The sequence below is a fragment of the Salvelinus alpinus genome, chromosome 34 (assembly GCF_045679555.1).
Source record: "Salvelinus alpinus chromosome 34, SLU_Salpinus.1, whole genome shotgun sequence".
NCBI classification, from domain to species: domain Eukaryota; kingdom Metazoa; phylum Chordata; class Actinopteri; order Salmoniformes; family Salmonidae; genus Salvelinus; species Salvelinus alpinus.
Genome location: NC_092119.1, coordinates 1,824,230 through 1,849,631, shown reverse-complemented (window position 1 = coordinate 1,849,631; position 25,402 = coordinate 1,824,230). Strand labels below are relative to the sequence as shown.

Sequence of the window (25,402 nt, the reverse complement as noted above, 5' to 3'; positions counted from 1 at the left end):
TTCAATTCAAGGGGCTTTATTGGCATGGGAAACATGTGTTAACATTGCCAAAGCAAGTGAGGTAGATAATATACAGAAGTCAAATAAACAATAAAAATGAACAGTAAACATTACACATACAGAAGTTTCAAAACAATAAAGACATTACAAATGTCATATTATATATATGCAGTGTTGTAACAATGTACAAATGGTTAAAGCACACAAGTTAAAATAAATAAACATAAATATGGGTTGTATTTACAATGGTGTCTCTCTCTCTCTCTCTCTCTCTCTCTCTCTCTCTCTCTCTCTCTCTCTCTCTCCTTTCTCTCTCTCTCTCTGTCTCTTCTCTCTCTCTCTCTCTCTCTCTCTCTCTCTCTCTCTCTCTCTCTCTCTCTCTCTCTCTCTCTCTCTCTCTCTCTCTCTCTCTCTCTCTCTCTCTCTCTCTCTCTCTCTCTCTCTCTCTCTCTCTCTCTCTCTCTCTCTCTCTCTCTCTCTCTCTCTCTCTCTCTCTCCCCTTCTTCTTCAGACCTCTCCCCTGTTCATCAGACCAGGAAATGATGTCATCTTCTAGCTGTCTCCTTCTTCCTCAGACCGCTCACCTGGGGTGCGTTACGTATGACAGAATGACGTGCGACGTTGAATTCAACGAAAACGGTACTGTACTGAACAACCGGTTGAAAAAGGTTGTGATAATGGTGGCCCAGAGGGTTAGGGTGTGATTGTATGGTGTGAATGTATGGTGTGAATGTATGGTGTGATTGTATGGTGTGATTGTATGGTGTGATTGTATGGTGTGATTGTATGGTGTGATTTTATGGTGTGAATGTATGGTGTGATTGTATGGTGTGATTGTATGGTGTGATTGTATGGTGTGAATGTATGGTGTGAATGTATGGTGTGATTGTATGGTGTGATTGTATGGTGTGAATGTATGGTGTGAATGTATGGTGTGATTGTATGGTGTGATTGTATGGTGTGATTGTATGGTGTGATTGTATGGTGTGAATGTATGGTGTGAATGTATGGTGTGATTATATGGTGTGATTTTATGGTGTGAATGTATGGTGTGATTGTATGGTGTGATTGTATGGTGTGATTGTATGGTGTGAATGTATGGTGTGAATGTATGGTGTGATTGTATGGTGTGATTGTATGGTGTGAATGTATGGTGTGATTGTATGGGGGATCGGTTTGAAGGCGGAGCCTCATCAGTGTTACCTGGGGGATCGGTTTGAAGGCGGAGCCTCATCAATGTTACCTGGAGGATCAGTTTGAAGTTATGGGGAGCCTCATCAATGTTACCTGGGGGATCGGTTTGAAGGCGGAGCCTCATCAGTGTTACCCGGGGGATCGGTTTGAAGGCGGAGCCTCATCAATGTTACCTGGGGGATCAGTTTGAAGTTATGGGAGCATCATGGATGCTGTGAGGTGGCATTGGGGGAGTGGGCGTTGGGTGTGATGGCGTTGGGTGAGGTGGCGTTGGGTGTGATGGCGTTAGGGGAGGTGGCGTTGGGTGTGATGGCGTTGGGTGAGGTATCCAGTAATTGATAAGAGTCTTATTATGATGTCCGCGGAACAGAAGAAGTGGTTTGGTGCACGTCGACTGACCTGTGCGGTGGATGGAGTGAGGAAACCCACTTCGTCCATTTGATAGTTTTTCCATTCTCATGTAAAGCTAGTCTCTATGAGACACCCTGTAAAAGTTTTATGAGATACCCTGTCAGAGCTCTATGAGATACCCTGTAAGAGCTCTGTGAGATACCCTGTCAGAGCTCTATGAGATACCCTGTCAGAGCTTTATTAGATACCCTGTCAGAGCTCTATGAGATACCCTGTCAGAGCTTTATTAGATACCCTGTAAGAGCTCTGTGAGATACCCTGTAAGAGCTCTATGAGATACCCTGTAAGAGCTCTATGAGATACCCTGTAAGAGCTCTATGAGATACCCTGTAAGAGCTCTATGAGATACCCTGTAAGAGCTCTGTGAGATACCCTGTAAGAGCTCTATGAGATACCCTGTCAGAGCTCTATGAGATACCCTGTAAGAGCTCTATGAGATACCCTGTAAGAGCTCTATGAGATACCCTGTAAGAGCTCTATGAGATACCCTGTAAGAGCTTTATGAGATACCCTGTAAGAGCTCTATGAGATACCCTGTAAGAGCTCTATGAGATACCCTGTAAGAGCTCTATGAGATACCCTGTAAGAGCTCTATGAGATACCCTGTAAGAGCTCTATGAGATACCCTGTAAGAGCTCTATGAGATACCCTGTAAGAGCTCTGTGAGATACCCTGTAAGAGCTCTATGAGATACCCTGTCAGAGCTTTACGATGAATAAGGAATGCTGTCTGGGAGATCTGAATAAGGAACGCTGTCTGGTAGATCTGAATAAGGAATGCTGTCTGGTAGATCTGAATAAGGAATGCTGTCTGGGAGATCTGAATAAGGAATGTTATCTGGGAGATCTGAATAAGGAATGCTGTCTGGGTGATCTGAATAAGAAATGCTGTCTGGGAGATCTGAATAAGGAATGCTGTCTGGGAGATCTGAATAAGGAATGTTGTCTGGGAGATCTGAATAAGGAATATTGTCTGGGAGATCTGAATAAGGAATGCTGTCTGGGAGATCTGAATAAGGAATGCTGTCTGGGAGATCTGAATAAGGAATGTTGTCTGGGAGATCTGAATAAGGAATGCTGTCTGGGAGATCTGAATAAGGAATGCTGTCTGGGAGATCTGCTTGAGGTCTCAAAGGAGGTGAAGCATGGGAAAAGTGAAATCAATCACAGTGACCAGGAGTCAGCTCATTCTGGTTCTGAGAAGTGGAGTCACATTGACCAGGAGTCAGCTCGTTCTGGTTCTGAGAAGTGGAGTCACAGTGACCAGGAGTCAGCTCATTCTGGTTCTGAGAAGTGGAGCCACAGTGACCAGGAGTCAGCTCATTCTGGTTCTGAGAAGTGGAGCCACAGTGACCAGGAGTCAGCTCATTCTGGTTCTGAGAAGTGGAGCCACAGTGACCAGGAGTCAGCTCATTCTGGTTCTGAGAAGTGGAGCCACAGTGACCAGGAGTCAGCTCATTCTGGTTCTGAGAAGTGGAGCCACAGTGACCAGGAGTCAGCTCATTCTGGTTCTGAGAAGTGGAGTCACAGTGACCAGGAGTCAGCTCATTCTGGTTCTGAGAAGTGGAGTCACAGTGACCAGGAGTCAGCTGGTCTGAAGTAACATGCTTAGTAGAAGATATGGTAGTGGGGGACCCACAGCCCGTTGAGAATGATGCAGTAGAATATATGGTAGTGGGGGACCCACAGCCCATTGAGAATGATGCAGTAGAATATATGGTAGTGGGGGACCCACAGCCCATTGAGAATGATGCAGTAGAATATATGGTAGTGGGGGACCCACAGCCCATTGAGAATGATGTAGTAGAATATATGGTAGTGGGGGACCCACAGCCCATTGAGAATGATGCAGTAGAATATATGGTAGTGGGGGACCCACAGCCCATTGAGAATGATGTAGTAGAATATATGGTAGTGGGGGAACCACAGCCCGTTGAGAATGATGCAGTAGAATATATGGTAGTGGGGAACCCACAGCCCATTGAGAATGATGTAGTAGAATATATGGTAGTGGGGGACCCATAGCCCATTGAGAATGATGCAGTAGAATATATGGTAGTGGGGGACCCACAGCCCATTAAGAATGATGCAGTAGAATATATGGTAGTGGGGGACCCACAGCCCATTGAGAATGATGCAGTAGAATATATGGTAGTGGGGGACCCATAGCCCATTAAGAATGATGCAGTAGAATATATGGTAATGGGGGACCCACAGCCCATTGAGAATGATGTAGTAGAAGATATGGTAGTGGGGGACCCACAGCCCATTGAGAATGATGCAGTAGAATATATGGTAGTGGGGGACCTACAGCTCATTGAGAATGATGTAGTAGAATATATGGTAATGGGGGACCCACAGCTCGTTGAGAATGATGCAGTAAAATATATGGTAGTGGGGGACCCACAGCCCATTGAGAATGATGCAGTAGAATATATGGTAGTGGGGGACCCACAGCCCATTGAGAATGATGCAGTAGAATATATGGTAGTGGGGGACCCACAGCCCATTGAGAATGATGCAGTAGAATATATGGTAGTGGGGGACCCACAGCCCGTTGAGAATGATGCAGTAGAATATATGGTAGTGGGGGACCCACAGCCCATTGAGAATGATGCAGTAGAATGTATGGTAGTGGGGGACCCACAGCCCATTGAGAATGATGCAGTAGAATATATGGTAGTGGGGGACCCACAGCCCATTGAGAATGATGCAGTAGAATATATGGTAGTGGGGGACCCACAGCCCATTGAGAATGATGCAGTAGAATATATGGTAGTGGGGGACACACAGCCCGTTGAGAATGATGCAGTAGAATATATGGTAGTGGGGGACCCACAGCCCATTGAGAATGATGCAGTAGAATGTATGGTAGTGGGGGACCCACAGCCCATTGAGAATGATGCAGTAGAATATATGGTAGTGGGGGACCCACAGCCCGTTGAGAATGATGCAGTAGAATATATGGTAGTGGGGAACCCACAGCCCATTGAGAATGATGTAGTAGAATATATGGTAGTGGGGGACCCACAGCCCATTGAGAATGATGCAGTAGAATATATGGTAGTGGGGGACCCACAACCCGTTGAGAATGATGCAGTAGAAGATATGGTAGTCGGGGACCCACAGCCCATTGAGAATGATGCAGTAGAATATATGGTAGTGGGGGACCCACAGTCCATTGAGAATGATGTAGTAGAATATATGGTAGTGGGGGACCCACAGCCCATTGAGAATGATGCAGTAGAATATATGGTAGTGGGGGACCCACAGCCCATTGAGAATGATGTAGTAGAATATATGGTAATGGGGGACCCACAGCCCGTTGAGAATGATGCAGTAGGATATATGGTAATGGGGGACCCACAACCCGTTGAGAATGATGCAGTAGATTATATGGTAGTGGGGGACCCACAGCCCGTTGAGAATGATGTAGTAGAATATATGGTAGTGGGGGACCCACAGCCCATTGAGAATGATGTAGTAGAATATATGGTAGTGGGGGACCCACAAGCCGTTGAGAATGATGCAGTAGAATATATGGTAGTGGGGGACCCACAGCCCATTGAGAATGATGTAGTAGAAGATATATTATGGGGGACCCACAGCTCATTGAGAATGATGTAGTAGAATATATGGTAATGGGGGACCCACAGCTCGTTGAGAATGATGCAGTAGAATATATGGTAGTGGGGGACCCACAGCCCCCTGAGAATGATGCAGTAGAATATATGGTAATGGGGGACCCACAGCCCGTTGAGAATGATGCAGTAGGATATATGGTAATGGGGGACCCACAACCCGTTGAGAATGATGCAGTAGATTTAATGGTAGTGGGGGACCCACAGCCCGTTGAGAATGATGTAGTAGAATATATGGTAGTGGGGGACCCACAGCCCATTGAGAATGATGTAGTAGAATATATGGTAGTGGGGGACCCACAACCCGTTGAGAATGATGCAGTAGAATATATGGTAGTGGGGGACCCACAGCCCATTGAGAATGATGTAGTAGAAGATATATTATGGGGGACCCACAGCTCATTGAGAATGATGTAGTAGAATATATGGTAATGGGGGACCCACAGCTCGTTGAGAATGATGCAGTAGAATATATGGTAGTGGGGGACCCACAGCCCCCTGAGAATGATGCAGTAGAATATATGGTAGTGGGGGACCCACAGCCCATTGAGAATGATGCAGTAGAATATATGGTAGTGGGGGACCCATAGCCCATTGAGAATGATGCAGTAGAATATATGGTAGTGGGGGACCCACAGCCCGTTGAGAATGATGCAGTAGAATATATGGTAGTGGGGGACCCACAGCCCATTGAGAATGATGCAGTAGAATATATATGGTAGTGGGGGACACACAGCCCATTGAGAATGATGCAGTAGAATATATGGTAGTGGGGAACCCACAGCCCATTGAGAATGATGTAGTAGAATATATGGTAGTGGGGGACCCACAGCCCATTGAGAATGATGTAGTAGAATATATGGTAGTGGGGGACCTACAGCCCATTGAGAATGATGCAGTAGAATATATGGTAGTGGGGGACCCACAGCCCATTGAGAATGATGTAGTAGAATATATGGTAATGGGGGACCCACAGCCCGTTGAGAATGATGCAGTAGGATAGATGGTAATGGGGGACCCACAACCCGTTGAGAATGATGCAGTAGATTATATGGTAGTGGGGGACCCACAGCCCGTTGAGAATGATGTAGTAGAATATATGGTAGTGGGGGACCCACAGCCCATTGAGAATGATGTAGTAGAATATATGGTAGTGGGGGACCCACAACCCGTTGAGAATGATGCAGTACAATATATGGTAGTGGGGGACCCACAGCCCATTGAGAATGATGTAGTAGAAGATATATTATGGGGGACCCACAGCTCATTGAGAATGATGTAGTAGAATATATGGTAATGGGGGACCCACAGCTCGTTGAGAATGATGCAGTAGAATATATGGTAGTGGGGGACCCACAGCCCCCTGAGAATGATGCAGTAGAATATATGGTAGTGGGGGACCCACAGCCCATTGAGAATGATGCAGTAGAATATATGGTAGTGGGGGACCCATAGCCCATTGAGAATGATGCAGTAGAATATATGGTAGTGGGGGACCCACAGCCCGTTGAGAATGATGCAGTAGAATATATGGTAGTGGGGGACCCACAGCCCATTGAGAATGATGCAGTAGAATATATGGTAGTGGGGGACACACAGCCCATTGAGAATGATGCAGTAGAATATATGGTAGTGGGGAACCCACAGCCCATTGAGAATGATGTAGTAGAATATATGGTAGTGGGGGACCCACAGCCCATTGAGAATGATGCAGTAGAATATACGGTAGTGGGGGACCCACAACCCGTTGAGAATGATGCAGTAGAAGATATGGTAGTCGGGGACCCACAGCCCATTGAGAATGATGCAGTAGAATATATGGTAGTGGGGGACACAGCCCATTGAGAATGATGTAGTAGAATATATGGTAGTGGGGGACCTACAGCCCATTGAGAATGATGCAGTAGAATATATGGTAGTGGGGGACCCACAGCCCATTGAGAATGATGTAGTAGAATATATGGTAATGGGGGACCCACAGCCCGTTGAGAATGATGCAGTAGGATAGATGGTAATGGGGGACCCACAACCCGTTGAGAATGATGCAGTAGATTATATGGTAGTGGGGGACCCACAGCTCGTTGAGAACGATGCAGTAGAATATATGGTAGTGGGGGACCCACAGCCCATTGAGAATGATGCAGTAGAATATATGGTAGTGGGGGACCCACAGCCCATTGAGAATGATGCAGTAGAATATATGGTAGTGGGGGACCCACAGCCCATTGAGAATGATGCAGTAGAATATATGGTAGTGGGGGACCCACAGCCCGTTGAGAATGATGCAGTAGAATATATGGTAGTGGGGGACCCACAGCCCATTGAGAATGATGCAGTAGAATATATGGTAGTGGGGGACACACAGCCCATTGAGAATGATGCAGTAGAATATATGGTAGTGGGGAACCCACAGCCCATTGAGAATGATGTAGTAGAATATATGGTAATGGGGGACCCACAGCCCATTGAGAATGATGCAGTAGAATATATGGTAGTGGGGGACCCACAACCCGTTGAGAATGATGCAGTAGAAGATATGGTAGTCGGGGACCCACAGCCCATTGAGAATGATGCAGTAGAATATATGGTAGTGGGGGACCCACAGCCCATTGAGAATGATGTAGTAGAATATATTGTAGTGGGGGACCTACAGCCCATTGAGAATGATGTAGTAGAAGATATATTATGGGGGACCCACAGCTCATTGAGAATGATGTAGTAGAATATATGGTAATGGGGGACCCACAGCTCGTTGAGAATGATGCAGTAGAATATATGGTAGTGGGGGACCCACAGCCTCCTGAGAATGATGCAGTAGAATATATGGTAGTGGGGGACCCACAGCCCATTGAGAATGATGCAGTAGAATATATGGTAGTGGGGGACCCATAGCCCATTGAGAATGATGCAGTAGAATATATGGTAGTGGGGGACCCACAGCCCGTTGAGAATGATGCAGTAGAATATATGGTAGTGGGGGACCCACAGCCCATTGAGAATGATGCAGTAGAATATATGGTAGTGGGGGACACACAGCCCATTGAGAATGATGCAGTAGAATATATGGTAGTGGGGAACCCACAGCCCATTGAGAATGATGTAGTAGAATATATGGTAGTGGGGGACCCACAGCCCATTGAGAATGATGCAGTAGAATATACGGTAGTGGGGGACCCACAACCCGTTGAGAATGATGCAGTAGAAGATATGGTAGTCGGGGACCCACAGCCCATTGAGAATGATGCAGTAGAATATATGGTAGTGGGGGACCCACAGCTCGTTGAGAATGATGCAGTAGAATATATGGTAGTGGGGGACCCACAGCCCATTGAGAATGATGCAGTAGAATATATGGTAGTGGGGGACCCACAGCCCATTGAGAATGATGCAGTAGAATATATGGTAGTGGGGGACCCACAGCCCATTGAGAATGATGCAGTAGAATATATGGTAGTGGGGGACCCACAGCCCGTTGAGAATGATGCAGTAGAATATATGGTAGTGGGGGACCCACAGCCCATTGAGAATGATGCAGTAGAATATATGGTAGTGGGGGACACACAGCCCATTGAGAATGATGCAGTAGAATATATGGTAGTGGGGAACCCACAGCCCATTGAGAATGATGTAGTAGAATATATGGTAGTGGGGGACCCACAGCCCATTGAGAATGATGCAGTAGAATATATGGTAGTGGGGGACCCACAACCCGTTGAGAATGATGCAGTAGAAGATATGGTAGTCGGGGACCCACAGCCCATTGAGAATGATGCAGTAGAATATATGGTAGTGGGGGACCCACAGCCCATTGAGAATGATGTAGTAGAATATATGGTAGTGGGGGACCTACAGCCCATTGAGAATGATGCAGTAGAATATATGGTAGTGGGGGACCCACAGCCCATTGAGAATGATGTAGTAGAATATATGGTAATGGGGGACCCACAGCCCGTTGAGAATGATGCAGTAGGATAGATGGTAATGGGGGACCCACAACCCGTTGAGAATGATGCAGTAGATTATATGGTAGTGGGGGACCCACAGCTCGTTGAGAATGATGCAGTAGAATATATGGTAGTGGGGGACCCACAGCCCATTGAGAATGATGCAGTAGAATATATGGTAGTGGGGGACCCACAGCCCATTGAGAATGATGCAGTAGAATATATGGTAGTGGGGGACCCACAGCCCATTGAGAATGATGCAGTAGAATATATGGTAGTGGGGGACCCACAGCCCGTTGAGAATGATGCAGTAGAATATATGGTAGTGGGGGACCCACAGCCCATTGAGAATGATGCAGTAGAATATATGGTAGTGGGGGACACACAGCCCATTGAGAATGATGCAGTAGAATATATGGTAGTGGGGAACCCACAGCCCATTGAGAATGATGTAGTAGAATATATGGTAGTGGGGGACCCACAGCCCATTGAGAATGATGCAGTAGAATATATGGTAGTGGGGGACCCACAGCCCATTGAGAATGATGTAGTAGAATATATGGTAGTGGGGGACCTACAGCCCATTGAGAATGATGCAGTAGAATATATGGTAGTGGGGGACCCACAGCCCATTGAGAATGATGTAGTAGAATATATGGTTTGTAAGTCGCTCTGGATAAGAGCGTCTGCTAAATGACTTAAATGTAAATGTAAATATGGTAATGGGGGACCCACAGCCCGTTGAGAATGATGCAGTAGGATATATGGTAATGGGGGACCCACAACCCGTTGAGAATGATGCAGTAGAATATATGGTAGTGGGGGACCCACAGCCCGTTGAGAATGATGTAGTAGAATATATGGTAGTGGGGGACCCACAGCCCATTGAGAATGATGTAGTAGAATATATGGTAGTGGGGGACCCACAACCCGTTGAGAATGATGCAGTAGAATATATGGTAGTGGGGGACCCACAGCCCATTGAGAATGATGCAGTAGAATATATGGTAGTGGGGGACCCACAGCCCATTGAGAATGATGTAGTAGAATATATGGTAGTGGGGGACCCACAGCCCATTGAGAATGATGCAGTAGAATATATGGTAGTGGGGGACCCACAGCCCATTGAGAATGATGCAGTAGAATATATGGTAGTGGGGGACCCACAGCCCATTGAGAATGATGCAGTAGAATATATGGTAGTGGGGGACCCACAGCCCATTGAGAATGATGCAGTAAAATATATGGTAGTGGGGGACCCACAGCCCATTGAGAATGATGTAGTAGAATATATGGGAGTGGAGGACCCACAGCCCATTGAGAATGATGTAGTAGAATATATGGTAGTGGGGGACCCACAGCCCATTGAGAATGATGCAGTAGAATATATGGTAGTGAGGGACCCACAGCCCATTGAGAATGATGTAGTAGAATATATGGTAGTGGGGGACCCACAGCCCGTTGAGAATGATGCAGTAGAATATATGGTAGTGGGGAACCCACAGCCCATTGAGAATGATGTAGTAGAATATATGGTAGTGGGGGACCCACAGCCCATTGAGAATGATGCAGTAGAATATATGGTAGTGGGGGACCCACAGCCCATTGAGAATGATGCAGTAGAATGTATGGTAGTGGGGGACCCACAACCCGTTGAGAATGATGCAGTAGAATATATGGTAGTCGGGGACCCACAGCCCATTGAGAATGATGCAGTAGAATATATGGTAGTGGGGGACCCACAGCCCATTGAGAATGATGTAGTAGAATATATGGTAGTGGGGGACCCACAGCCCATTGAGAATGATGCAGTAGAATATATGGTAATGGGGGACCCACAGCCCGTTGAGAATGATGTAGTAGAATATATGGTAATGGGGGACCCACAGCCCGTTGAGAATGATGCAGTAGAATATATGGTAATGGGGGACCCACAACCCGTTGAGAATGATGCAGTAGAATATATGGTAATGGGGGACCCACAGCCCGTTGAGAATGATGTAGTCGAATATATGGTAGTGGGGGACCCACAGCCCATTGAGAATGATGCAGTAGAATATATGGTAGTGGGGGACCCACAGCCCATTGAGAATGATGCTGTCACGATCTTCTTGTGGAGAAAGAGATGACCAAGGCGCAGCGTGTGCAAAATACATCTTCTTTTATTAGAAGAAAGGAAAAACACGAAAACGAACACTATACACAAAACAAACCAAAACAACAAACGACCGTGAAGCTAAATGACGTAAGTGCATGGACAAGCAACAAACGTTCAACATAGACAATTACCCACAAATACATGATGCCTATGGCCACCTTAAATATGGCTCCCAATCAGAGACAAATGGAAAACATCTGTCTCTGATTGAGAACCACTCAGGCAACCATAGACATAACTAGACACATTCACTCAACCATAGACTTCCCTAGAAACATTCACTCAACACAAACCCATACACTCTAACCAACACCCCCTATACCATATAATCACCCAAAACACACACATACCCCATGTCACACCCTGACCTAACAAAAATAATACAGAAAACAAATAATACTAAGGCCAGGGCGTGACAGTACCCCCCCCCCCAAAAGGTGCGGACTCCGGCCGCAAAACCTGACATATAAAGGGAGGGTCCGGGGTGGGCCCTAATATGGCGGCGGCTCGGGTGCTTGACGTGGCCCCCACTCCAGCATTGTCAATATCCGCTTCGGTGTCTCTGGTAGATCCTGGCTGACTGGCGGATTCAGCCGATCCCGGCTGACTGGCGACTCTGGCTGCCCATGGCTGGCGGGCGACTCTGGCTGCCCATGGCTGGCGGGCGACTCTGGCTGCCCATGGCTGGCGGGCGACTCTGGCTGCCCATGGCTGGCGGGCGACTCTGGCTGCCCATGGCTGGCGGGCGACTCTGGCTGCCCATGGCTGGCGGGCGACTCTGGCTGCCCATGGCTGGCGGGCGACTCTGGCTGCCCATGGCTGGCTGACGGCTCTGGACGCTCATGGCTGGCTGACGGCTCTGGACGCTCATGGCTGGCTGACGGCTCTGGACGCTCATGGCTGGCTGACGGCTCTGGACGCTCATGGCAGGCTGACGGCTCTGGACGCTCATGGCAGGCTGACGGCTCTGGACGCTCATGGCAGGCTGACGGCTCTGGACGCTCATGGCAGGCTGACGGCTCTGGACGCTCATGGCAGGCTGACGGCTCTGGACGCTCATGGCAGGCTGACGGCTCTGGACGCTCATGGCAGGCTGACGGCTCTGGACGCTCATGGCAGGCTGGCGGCTCTGGACGCTCATGGCTCGCTGGCGGCTCTGGACGCTCATGGCTCGCTGGCGGCTCTGGCAGATCCTGTCTGGTTGGCGGTTCTGGCAGATCCTGTCTGGTTGGCGGCTCTGGCAGATCCTGTCTGGTTGGCGGCTCTGGCAGATCCTGTCTGGTTGGCGGCTCTGGCAGATCCTGTCTGGTTGGCGGCTCTGGCAGATCCTGTCTGGTTGGCGGCTCTGGCAGATCCTGTCTGACGAATGGCTCTAGCAGCTCCTGACTGATGAACGGCTCTGACGGCTCGGGACAGACGGGCGGCTCTGACGGCTCGGGGCAGACGGATGGCTCAGACGGCGCTGGGGAGACGGATGGCTCAGACGGCGCTGGGGAGACGGATGGCTCAGACGGCGCTGGGGAGACGGATGGCTCAGATGGCGCTGGGGAGACGGATGGCTCAGATGGCGCTGGGGAGACGGATGGCTCAGATGGCGCTGGGGAGACGGATGGCTCAGATGGCGCTGGGGAGACGGATGGCTCAGATGGCACTGGGGAGACGGATGGCTCTGGCCGGATGAGGCGCACTGTAGGCCTGGTGCGTGGTGCCGGAACTGGTGGTACCGGGCTGGAGACACGCGTCTCAAGGCTAGTGCGGGGAGAAGGAACAGGGCATACTGGACCCTGGATACGCACATTAGGCCTAGTGCGTGGTGAAGGCACTGGTGGTAATGGGCTGGAGACACGCACCACAGCGCTAGTGCGTGGAGGAGGAACTGGGCTCTGGAGACGCACTGGAAGCCTGGTGCGTGGTGTAGGCACTGGTGGTACTGGGCTGGAGCGGGGAGGTGGCGCCGGAAATACCGGACCGTGCAGGCGTACTGGCTCCCTTGAGCACTGAGCCTGCCCAACCTTACCTGGTTGTATGCTCCCCGTCGCCCGACCAGTGCGGGTAGGTGGAATAACCCGCACCGGCCTATGTAGGCGAACCGGGGACACCATACTTAAGGCTGGTGCCATGTAAGCCGGCCCGAGGAGACGCACTGGTGGCCAGATGCGTTGGGCCGGCTTCATGACATCCGGCTCAACGCTCAATCTAGCCCGGCCGATACGTGGAGCTGGAATGTACCGAACCGGGCTATGCACGCGTACAGGAGACACCATGCGCTCTACTGCGTAACACGGTGTCTGCCCGTACTCTCGCTCTCCACGGTAAGTACAGGGAGTATGCGCAGGTCTCCTACCTGACTTCGCCACACTCCCTTTAAGCCCCCCCCCCAAGAAATTTTTGGGTTGTACTCACGGGCTTCCAGCCTTGCCTCCGTGCTGCCTCCTCATATCGCCGCCTCTCTGCTTTCGCTGCCTCCAGCTCAGCTTTGGGGCGGCGATATTCTCCAGGTTGAGCCCAAGGTCCCTTACCATCCAATATCTCCTCCCATGTCCATGAATCCTGTGTAGGTGGGTCCTGTTGCTGTTTCACACGCTGCTTGGTCCTTTGGTGGGTAATTCTGTCACGATCGTCTTGTGGAGAAAGAGATGACCAAGGCGCAGCGTGTGCAAAATACATCTTCTTTTATTAGAAGAAAGGAAAAACACGAAAACGAACACTATACACAAAACAAACCAAAACAACAAACGACCGTGAAGCTAAATGACGTAAGTGCATGGACAAGCAACAAACGTTCAACATAGACAATTACCCACAAATACATGATGCCTATGGCCACCTTAAATATGGCTCCCAATCAGAGACAAATGGAAAACATCTGTCTCTGATTGAGAACCACTCAGGCAACCATAGACATAACTAGACACATTCACTCAACCATAGACTTCCCTAGAAACATTCACTCAACACAAACCCATACACTCTAACCAACACCCCCTATACCATATAATCACCCAAAACACACACATACCCCATGTCACACCCTGACCTAACTAAAATAATACAGAAAACAAATAATACTAAGGCCAGGGCGTGACAGATGCAGTAGAATATATGGTAGTGGGGGACCCACAGCCCATTGAGAATGATGCAGTAAAATATATGGTAGTGGGGGACCCACAGCCCATTGAGAATGATGCAGTAGAATATATGGTAGTGGGGGACCCACAGCCCATTGAGAATGATGCAGTAGAATATATGGTAGTGGGGGACCCACAGCCCATTGAGAATGATGCAGTAGAATATATGGTAGTGGGGGACCCACAGCCCATTGAGAATGATGCAGTAGAATATATGGTAGTGGGGGACCCACAGCCCATTGAGAATGATGTAGTAGAATATATGGTAGTGGAGGACCCACAGCCCATTGAGAATGATGTAGTAGAATATATGATAGTGGGGGACCCACAGCCCATTGAGAATGATGCAGTAGAATATATGGTAGTGGGGGACCCACAGCCCATTGAGAATGATGTAGTAGAATATATGGTAGTGGGGGACCCACAGCCCGTTGAGAATGATGCAGTAGAATATATGGTAGTGGGGAACCCACAGCCCATTGAGAATGATGTAGTAGAATATATGGTAGTGGGGGACCCACAGCCCATTGAGAATGATGCAGTAGAATATATGGTAGTGGGGGACCCACAGCCCATTGAGAATGATGCAGTAGAATATATGGTAGTGGGGGACCCACAACCCGTTGAGAATGATGCAGTAGAAGATATGGTAGTCGGGGACCCACAGCCCATTGAGAATGATGCAGTAGAATATATGGTAGTGGGGGACCCACAGCCCATTGAGAATGATGTAGTAGAATATATGGTAGTGGGGGACCCACAGCCCATTGAGAATGATGCAGTAGAATATATGGTAGTGGGGGACCCACAGCCCATTGAGAATGATGCAGTAGAATATATGGTAGTGGGGGACCCACAGCCCATTGAGAATGATGCAGTAGAATATATGGTAGTGGGGGACCCACAGCCCATTGAGAATGATGTAGTAGAATATATGGTAGTGGAGGACCCACAGCCCATTGAGAATGATGTAGTAGAATATATGATAGTGGGGGACCCACAGCCCATTGAGAATGATGCAGTAGAATATATGGTAGTGGGGGACCCACAGCCCATTGAGAATGATGTAGTAGAATATATGGTAGTGGGGGACCCACAGCCCGTTGAGAATGATGCAGTAGAATATATGGTAGTGGGGAACCCACAGCCCATTGAGAATGATGTAGTAGAATATATGGTAGTGGGGGACCCACAGCCCATTGAGAATGATGCAGTAGAATATATGGTAGTGGGGGACCCACAGCCCATTGAGAATGATGCAGTAGAATATATGGTAGTGGGGGACCCACCACCCGTTGAGAATGATGCAGTAGAAGATATGGTAGTCGGGGACCCACAGCCCATTGAGAATGATGCAGTAGAATATATGGTAGTGGGGGACCCACAGCCCATTGAGAATGATGTAGTAGAATATATGGTAGTGGGGGACCCACAGCCCATTGAGAATGATGTAGTAGAATATATGGTAGTGGGGGACCCATAGCCCATTGAGAATGATGTAGTAGAATATATGGTAATGGGGGACCCACAGTCCGTTGAGAATGATGCAGTAGAATATATGGTAATGGGGGACCCACAACCCGTTGAGAATGATGCAGTAGAATATATGGTAGTGGGGGACCCACAGCCCGTTGAGAATGATGTAGTCGAATATATGGTAGTGGGGGACCCACAGCCCATTGAGAATGATGTAGTAGAATATATGGTAGTGGGGGACCCACAACCCGTTGAGAATGATGCAGTAGAATATATGGTAGTGGGGGACCCACAGCCCATTGAGAATGATGCAGTAGAATATATGGTAGTGGGGGACCCACAGCCCATTGAGAATGATGTAGTAGAATATATGGTAGTGGGGGACCCACAGCCCGTTGAGAATGATGCAGTAGAATATATGGTAATAGGGGACCCACAGCCCATTGAGAATGATGCAGTAGAATATATGGTAGTGGGGGACCCACAACCCGTTGAGAATGATTTAGTAGAATATATGGTAATAGGGGACCCACAGCCCGTTGAGAATGATGTAGTAGAATATATGGTAGTGAGGGACCCACAGCCCATTGAGAATGATGCAGTAAAATATATGGTAGTGGGGGACCCACAGCCCATTGAGAATGATGCAGTAGAATATATGGTAGTGGGGGACCCACAGCCCATTGAGAATGATGCAGTAGAATATATGGTAGTGGGGGACCCACAGCCCATTGAGAATGATGCCAGTAGAATATATGGTAGTGGGGGACCCACAGCCCATTGAGAATGATGCCAGTCGAGAGAACCGGAGGATTTTGTGGCATTCATTGCCGGTTATTAACCGTGTCAAAGAAAATCGAAGAAACTGTGACAGGAAAGATTTTGGACCTGCAAGAGTTCACAGCGGAAGACCAACAAGGGGTACTGGGATCGGAAGATATCCCACCCTCGGGTTTGGATTAGTTTTTTTTTTTTTTTTAACAGAAGAAATACGAGAAGTACGAAAAAGTATGAAAATGTGTGCACTCACTACTGTACGTTGCTCTGGATAAGAGCATCTGCTAAATGACTCAAAGGTAACAATGTCAATAGGATGTTTTTGTGTGGATTTTTCCCCCAACCCCCACAATGTTCCTGTTTTGTGGGATAATTTTGTTCATATCCTGCATAGTAGGTGGCTGCATGCACCTGTAACTAATGTTTGCGGACCACCATAATACCACAGAAGAAGAAGAATATCAGCGGACTGACAGAGAAAGAGGACAGCCTTAACTTCTTTCTGTCTTCTCTGTCTGCCACTGTCGTATCGTATCGTTGTTCCTCAGACCTCTCACCTGTTCACCAGACCAGGAAGTGATGTCAACAGGACACCAGGAAGTGATGCTGTCAAAACAGTCGGTGAACATGTGCCCATTCTGCACCTTCTTCTCCTTTCAAATCAATTCAAAGGGCTTTATTGGCATGGGAAACATATGTTAACATTGTCAAAGCATTTGAAATAGATAATAAACAAAAGTGAAATAAACAATAAAACATGAACAGTAAACAGTACACTCACAAAAGTTTCAAAGGAATAGAAACATTTCAAATGTCATATTATGGCTATATACAGTGTTGTAACGATGTCTCTCTCTCTAGCCCATCTCTCTCTCTCTCTCTCTCTCTCTCTCTCAAATTCAAATTCAAATTCAAGCTGCTTTATTGGCATGAAAAACATTGTGTCAATATTGCCAAAGCAACAATGTATACAATATACATTGTAATACAATTAAAACAATGACAAATAATAATATAGAATGGCAGTAAATAATAATACAAAATTAAATATAAAAATAGTAACAATAAAATGGTAACAGTCAATAATCGAATGTAATGTATGGTGTAATGCACCACTACCACCACCACCATCATTAAACTGCTATCATTACCATTACCACCCATACCATTACTATTTGGAATGATAAACAACAATAATAATACTAATAACAATAACAGTAATAACAATAACAGTCATAATAAATAAGTTACTGCTTACTATGCAGATGTTATTATTCAGTGTCCCTCAGGCTATGGCAGGCAAATACATATTTGGCTGCAAGAGGAGCCATTGCTCCTTCGCCCATGAGTATTTTTAGTTTTTCCTCTGGGTTTAATAAGTTAAAATTTGGAATAAATGTAGTCATTTCTGTGAATAATGAATCTCTTGGTGAGGAATATTTATCACAGTAAAGGAGAAAGTGCATCTCTGTTTCTACCTCTCCTGTCGTGCAGTGACCACATACACGCTCCTCTTTGGGTAGCCATGTCTTTTTATGTCTGCCGGTTTCTATTGCCAATCGGTGGTCACTCAGCCTGTACTTGGTAAGAATCTGTCTCTGCTTCGTATCTCTGACAGAGTAGAGATATTCAGCCAATTCATATTCTCTGTTTAGGGTCAGATAGCAATTTAGTCGGCTTTGGGATTTTGTTTCGTTTTTCCAATGTTGTAAATATGAGTCCTTTGATTGGTTCATGATTTTGTTTATTGGAATTCTTTCTTTTGAAGCAGTGCTGGTGTCAGCTTGGTTGGTTAGGTCCAACACCAGCTGACTGAGAGGGCTCGTTTCTGGGCTCAGCTCTTGGGTTTGAAGTGCTTTAAATTGCAGACTTGAATTTGGACTTGAATTTAGATGTAGCCAAAATTTTAATGATCTTTTCTGTATTTTCATTATTACTGGAAAGCGGCCCAATTCTGCCCTACATGCATTAGTTGGTGTATTTCTCTGGACTTGTAGGATTTTCCGACAGAATTCTGCATGTAGGGTTTCAATTGGATGTTTGTCCCACATTTTAAAGTCCAGTTTATTGAGTGGCCCCCAAACCTCACTTCCGTAAAGAGCTATTGGTAGGATTACACTGTCAAATATTTTGGTCCAAATTCTAATTGGGATGTTGATTTTGAATAATTTCATTTTTATTGCATACAATGCTCTGCGGGCTTTTTCTTTGAGTGCATTCACTGCCATATTAAAGTTTCCCGATGCAGATATGGTCAGACCAAGGTAGGTGTAATTTTTTGTGTGTTCAATTATGGTGTTGTTCAGGGTGAATTTATATTTGTGTTTCTGACATCTGTTTTGTTTTTGGAAAATCATGATTTTAGTTTTTGGGAAATTTACTGCCAGGGCCCAATCTCTCTCTCTCTCTCTCTCTCTCTCTCTCTCTCTCTCTCTCTCTTTCTCTCTCTCTCTCTTCTCTCCTCTCCTCTCCTCTCCTCTCCTCTCCTCTCCTCTCCTCTCCTCTCCTCTCCTCTCCTCTCCTCCCTGGCTGGTATAGGTTGTTGTAGAGCAGCGTAGCTAGCTGAGTCAGTGTGCTGAGCTGGCAGCGCAGTAATACACAGCAGAGTCTCCAGACTTTACATTCCTAATCTGCAGAGAGGACTTTAACTGCTCGTCGCGGATCATGGTGTAATTTGCCTTGTCAAATATGGGCTCTACGTCCGTCACGCTCGTCCCCATAGAATAAGCCACCAGCTCCATGTTTCCGTTGGTGTTCTGTTTGTACCAGAACATTCTGTAGAACTCTGCGTTATCGTGTGCACATTCTAGAGTCCCCGATTCTCCCTCTACTGAAAGAAGATTTGGAGGACGTTGAATGATGTTTACGCCAAATGTTGATTCTGTAGGTAGAAAAACGTCACAATGAATGAAACAGTTATGATATCAGTACTGATGATGACTGCATGTCTTATAGGTTGAATAAAGTTCTTACTGGTGGTCAGGAGAAACGACACTAACACACAATACAACTTCATATTGACAGTGACGAGAGGCTTATGAATGAACATGCCAACTACTCTCTCTGTCTCTGTCTCTCTCTCTTTCTCTCACTCCCGCTCTCTCTCTCACCCCCGCTCTCTCTCTCCGTCTCTCCGTCTCTTTTGCTCTCTCTCTCTCTCACTCCCGCTCTCTCTCACCCCCACTCCCGCTCTCTCTCTGTCTCTCCCTCTCTTTTTCTCTCTCTCTCTCTCTCTCTCTCTCTCGCTCTCTCTCTCTCTCTCTCTCTCTCTCTCTCTCTCTCTCTCTCTCTCTTTCTCTCGCTCTCTCTCTCTCTCTCACCCCCGCTCTCTCTCTCTCACCCCCGCTCGCTCTCTCTCTCACCCCCACTCGCTCTCTCTCACCCCCGCTCTTTCTCTCTCTCACCGCTGCTCTCTCTCTCTCTCTTTCTCTCATATTGTAACAGTGGCCTCCATGGGATGAACTATGAACTATAATGTATGAACTATAATGCCCACTTGGCCTGCCGTTTAATGTACTGCAGTCAGTAGGCACCGGTGGAGGCTGGTGAGGGGAGGACGGCTCATAATAATGTCTGGAACGGAATGACATCAAACACCTGGAAACCATGGAAACCATGTGTTTGATACCATTCCACCTATGCCGCTCCAGCCGTTACAGCGAGCCCGTTCTTCCCAATTAAGGACCTTACCAACCTCCTGTGCTATGCATGAATATATCTGTAATGATTTGCAAATGTCTTTGGTTAGACAGATGTTTTTTTTAATCAATACCAGAAGAGCCACAACCGACAATGTCTTCCTGCTCTGAGCCATCTGTGTGACAGACAGACATAGACAGACAGACAGAGAGAGACTAGGCTTGAATCCCAAACAGCACCCTATTCCCTATATAGTGCACTACATTAGACCAGAGCCCATAGGACCCTGATCAAATGTAGTGCACTATTTTGGGAATAGGGTGCTGTTTGGAACTCAGCCCACGTCACGTATAGTAAACAGAGGAGTGTTGTATTTGTACTGCTCTTCAGGCTGTTGTTTCACTGTGACTAGCAACGCAGTAGTAGACACCACTGTCCTCCACAACCAGCTCAGAGATCTGCAATCAATCAGGCACATTTAGAAACATTTTTTTTTTTTGCACGTGCTTGTAAAATAAACTCAGCCAAAGACCCAAAGAGAAGAAACGTCAAGAGGAACCCGGCTCAGATGCTCTCCATCACCTGCAGGATGAACCTGTTCCCCGATGTGTCCAGGTCCTCTTTGTATCGCCCCAGGGTTTTCTCGTACTCCTTAATGAGGAACTCCACTGGGCCTCCATAGCGGACCTGTTGGTACCAAAGCATGTTATGTTACCACACCTTCTAACCTGCTGGACACCCCACCATACCTTCTAACCTGCTGGACACCCCACCTCACCTACCAACCTGCTGGACACCCCACCACACCTTCTAACCTGCTGGACACTCCACCTACAAATCTGCTGGCCAGCCCACCTACCAACCTGCTGGCCACTCCCCCCCACCTCACCTACCAACCTGCTGGCCACTCCCCCCCACCTCACCTACCAACCTGCTGGCCACTCCACCCCACCTCACCTACCAACCTGCTGGCCACTCCCCCCCACCTCACCTACCAACCTGCTGGCCACCCCACCTCACCTACCAACCTGCTGGCCACTCCCCCCCACCTCACCTACCAACCTGCTGGCCACTCCCCCCCACCTCACCTACCAACCTGCTGGCCACTCCACCCCACCTCACCTACCAACCTGCTGGCCACTCCCCCCCACCTCACCTACCAACCTGCTGGCCACTCCACCCCACCTCACCTACCAACCTGCTGGCCACTCCCCCCCACCTCACCTACCAACCTGCTGGCCACTCCACCCCACCTCACCTACCAACCTGCTGGCCACTCCACCTCACCTACCAACCTGCTGGCCACTCCCCCTCACTTACCAACCTGCTGGCCACTCCACCCCACCTCACCTACCAACCTGCTGGCCACCTCACCTACCAACCTGCTGGCCACCCCACCTCACCTACAAACCTGCTGGCCACCCCACCCCACCTCACCTACCAATCTGCTGGCCACCCCACCTCACCTACCAACCTGCTGGCCACCCAACCTCACCTACCAACCTGCTGGCCACCCCACCCCACCTCACCTACCAACCTGCTGGCCACCCCACCCCACCTACCAACCTGCTGGCCACTCCACCTCACCTACCAACCTGCGGGCCACCCCACCCCACCCCACCTACCAACCTGCTGGCCACCCCACCTCACCTACCAACCTGCTGGCCACGCCACCCCACCTACCAACCTGCTGGCCACGCCACCTCACCTACCAACCTGCTGGCCACCCCACCTCACCTACCAACCTGCTGGCCACTCCACCCCACCTCACCTACCAACCTGCTGGCCACTCCACCCCACCTACCAACCTGCTGGCCACTCCACCTCACCTACCAACCTGCTGGCCACTCCACTCCACCTCACCTACCAACCTGCTGGCCACCCCACCCCACCTCACCTACCAACCTGCTGGCCACCCCACCTCACCTACCAACCTGCTGGCCACTCCACCTCACCTACCAACCTGCTGGCCACTCCACCTCACCTACCAACCTGCTGGACACTCCACCTCACCTACCAACCTGCTGGCCAGCCCACCTCACCTACCAACCTGCTGGCCACTCCACCTCACCTACCAACCTGCTGGCCAGCCCACCTCACCTACCAACCTGCTGGCCACCCCACCCCACCTCACCTACCAACCTGCTGGCCAGCCCACCTCACCTACCAACCTGCTGGCCACTCCACCTCACCTACCAACCTGCTGGCCACCCCACCTCACCTACCAACCTGCTGGACACCCCACCTCACCTACCAACCTGCTGGCCACTCCACCTCACCTACCAACCTGCTGGCCACTCCACCTCACCTACCAACCTGCTGGCCACCCCACCCCACCTCACCTACCAACCTGCTGGCCAGCCCACCTCACCTACCAACCTGCTGGCCACTCCACCTCACCTACCAACCTGCTGGCCACTCCACCTCACCTACCAACCTGCTGGCCTGCTGGCCACCCCACCTCACCTACCAACCTGCTGGCCACCCCACCTCACCTACCAACCTGCTGCCACTCCACCCCACCTACCAACCTGCTGCCACTCCACCCCACCTCACCTATCAATCTGCTGGCCACCCCACCCCACCTACCAATCTGCTGGCCTTTCTAGGGAGTTTTTCCTAGCCACCGTGCTTCTACATCTGCATTGCTTGCTGTTTGGGGTTATAGGCTGGGTTTCTGTACAGCACTTTGAGATATCAGCTGATGTAAGAAGGGCTTTATAAATACATTTGATTTGATTTAATTACTTTCCAAACATTCAATATCACAAGCAGTGTGATACTTTTTTTTTAATAGACTACAAATTGCCAGAAGAGATCACTCTGGAGTCAGATGTTAACAGAATGTGTAATTAAACACAAAAAGTGAGAATCAGGCAAACAGAAAGTGTCTGAGGGTCTGATGAATCAGGCAGGTCTGATGAATTAGGCAGGTCTGATGAATCAGGCAGGTCTGATGAATCAGGCAGGTCTGATGAATCAGGCAGGTCTGATGAATTAGGCAGGTCTGATGAATCAGGCAGGTCTGATGAATTAGGCAGGTCTGATGAATCAGGCAGGTCTGATGAATTAGGCAGGTCTGATGAATCAGGCAGGTCTGATGAATCAGGCAGGTCTGATGAATTAGGCAGGTCTGATGAATCAGGCAGGTCTGATGAATTAGGCAGGTCTGATGAATCAGGCAGGTCTGATGAATCAGGCAGGTCTGATGAATTAGGCAGGTCTGATGAATCAGGCAGGTCTGATGAATTAGGCAGGTTATTGCCTACATTCTTGCCTACTTCACCTATAATGTGTTTCATTTTTGCAAAAAAGAAGTAGTGTGTATTTCCAAAAGTGTAGTTCCGTACACGGTAAAACAGTAGTGTGTAGTTCCAGTAGTTAGCTACACCGCTACATGGTAAAACAGTAGTGTGTAGTTCCAGTAGTTAGCTACACCGCTACATGGTAAAACAGTAGTGTGTAGTTCCAGTAGTTAGCTACACCGCTACATGGTAAAACAGTAGTGTGTAGTTCCAGTAGTTAGCTACACCGCTACATGGTTATACAGTAATTAACCACCAGAAACAGTACCAAGATTTTAATTTAGTTCAACTACCACCAAGCTACTGCAAAATGTAATTAAATGACTAGTTGAAGTAAATGCAGTTCACTGCTCCCCAACACTGATCCGACAACAGAGGAGAGTACCGACATGTATAATACCATGGTGACGTCTCTGACCTGTTAGTACCACATCATGGTGTAATGCCCTGGTGACTTCTCTGACCTGTCAGTACCACATCATGGTGTAATGCCCTGGTGACTTCTCTGACCTATCAGTACCACATCATGGTGTAATGCCCTGGTGACTTCTCTGACCTGTCGGTACCACATCATGGTGTAATGCCCTGGTGACTTCTCTGACCTGTCGGTACCACATCATGGTGTAATGCCCTGGTGACTTCTCTGACCTGTCGGTACCACATCATGGTGTAATGCCCTGGTGACTTCTCTGACCTGTCGGTACCACATCATGGTGTAGCTGGACATGCTGAAGCCTGGACCCAGGGAGCACTGCAGGGTGACTGGACTGGAGGTGGTGGTGTTACCAGGAAGGGTGAGGAGCTGTCTGGGTTGAAGCACTATGGGGCCTGCTGCTCCACACTGACCTGTAGAGAAGAGAGGAGGGCAGAGGAGAGAAGGGCAGGGGAGAGGAGAGGAAGAGAGGAGAAGAGAGGAGAGGAGAGGAGGGCAGAGGAGAGGAGGGCAGGGGAGAGGATCAGGGGAGAAGAGAGGAAGAGAGGAGAAGAGAGGAGAGGAGGGCAGGGGAGAGGATCAGGGGAGAGGAAGAGAGGAGAAGAGAGGAGGAAGAAGAGAGACAAGCCATCACTGTGTCTATTAAGAGCTGGTACAACTCTAATTACTCCAAGAATCCCAGCTACTAAGCGAACCTCAGACACTCACTTGGGGACAGAAGAAACAGCCAACTCAGGAGGACTATAGGAGGCATCATGTCACTCATCATCTCTGTGAATGACATTCAACCTCATTGTACACACTGTACGGCTCTCACTGTGGCCCCTCCCCTAGGATCACTGAGGTCCCTCCCCCAGGGTCACGGATGCCCCTCCCCAGGGTCACTGAGGCCCCTCCCCCAGGTTCACTGAGGCCTCTCCCCCAGCGTCACTGATGCCCCTCCCCAGGGTCACTGAAGCCCCTCCCCCAAGGTCGCTGAAGCCCCTCCCCCTGGGTCACTGAAGCCCATCCCCCTTGGTCACTGAAGCCCCTCCCCCAAGGTCACTGAAGCCCCTCCCCCAAGGTCACTAATGGTCTCTGAATGCTTCAGTTTGGCTGGCCCCTAGTGTGCTCGCATACTCTGTGAAGACCTTCACTTGAAAAACGAGAAAAAAGTGACATATTGTACTGTTTGTCCATCTTGATACGCCGTAGCCAGTATACACTTCCTCTAAATAGTCCGAATTAATCTAAGACAACTCAATACATCTGTCATTCATTTTGACATTTTTACAGAGGAGATCTTAGTCTCGCAATT

The 25,402-nt window shown here is 48.6% G+C and overlaps 1 protein-coding gene across 1 annotated transcript in view; it reads right to left on the bottom strand.

The window, feature by feature from the left end:
• Window positions 1-24,878, bottom strand: part of LOC139563664 (M1-specific T cell receptor beta chain-like) — a 45,992-nt gene extending 21,114 nt beyond the window's left edge. The window contains exons 1-4 of the mRNA XM_071382517.1: window positions 24,814-24,878; window positions 24,367-24,518; window positions 20,950-21,054; window positions 20,784-20,825 (exon numbers count right to left, since the gene is read on the bottom strand). Of these exons, the coding sequence (XP_071238618.1) occupies window positions 20,784-20,825; window positions 20,950-21,054; window positions 24,367-24,518; window positions 24,814-24,874 (360 nt within the window). The 5' untranslated portion in view covers window positions 24,875-24,878. The remainder of the gene's footprint in view (window positions 1-20,783; window positions 20,826-20,949; window positions 21,055-24,366; window positions 24,519-24,813) is intronic.
• Window positions 24,879-25,402: the final 524 nt, after the last annotated feature.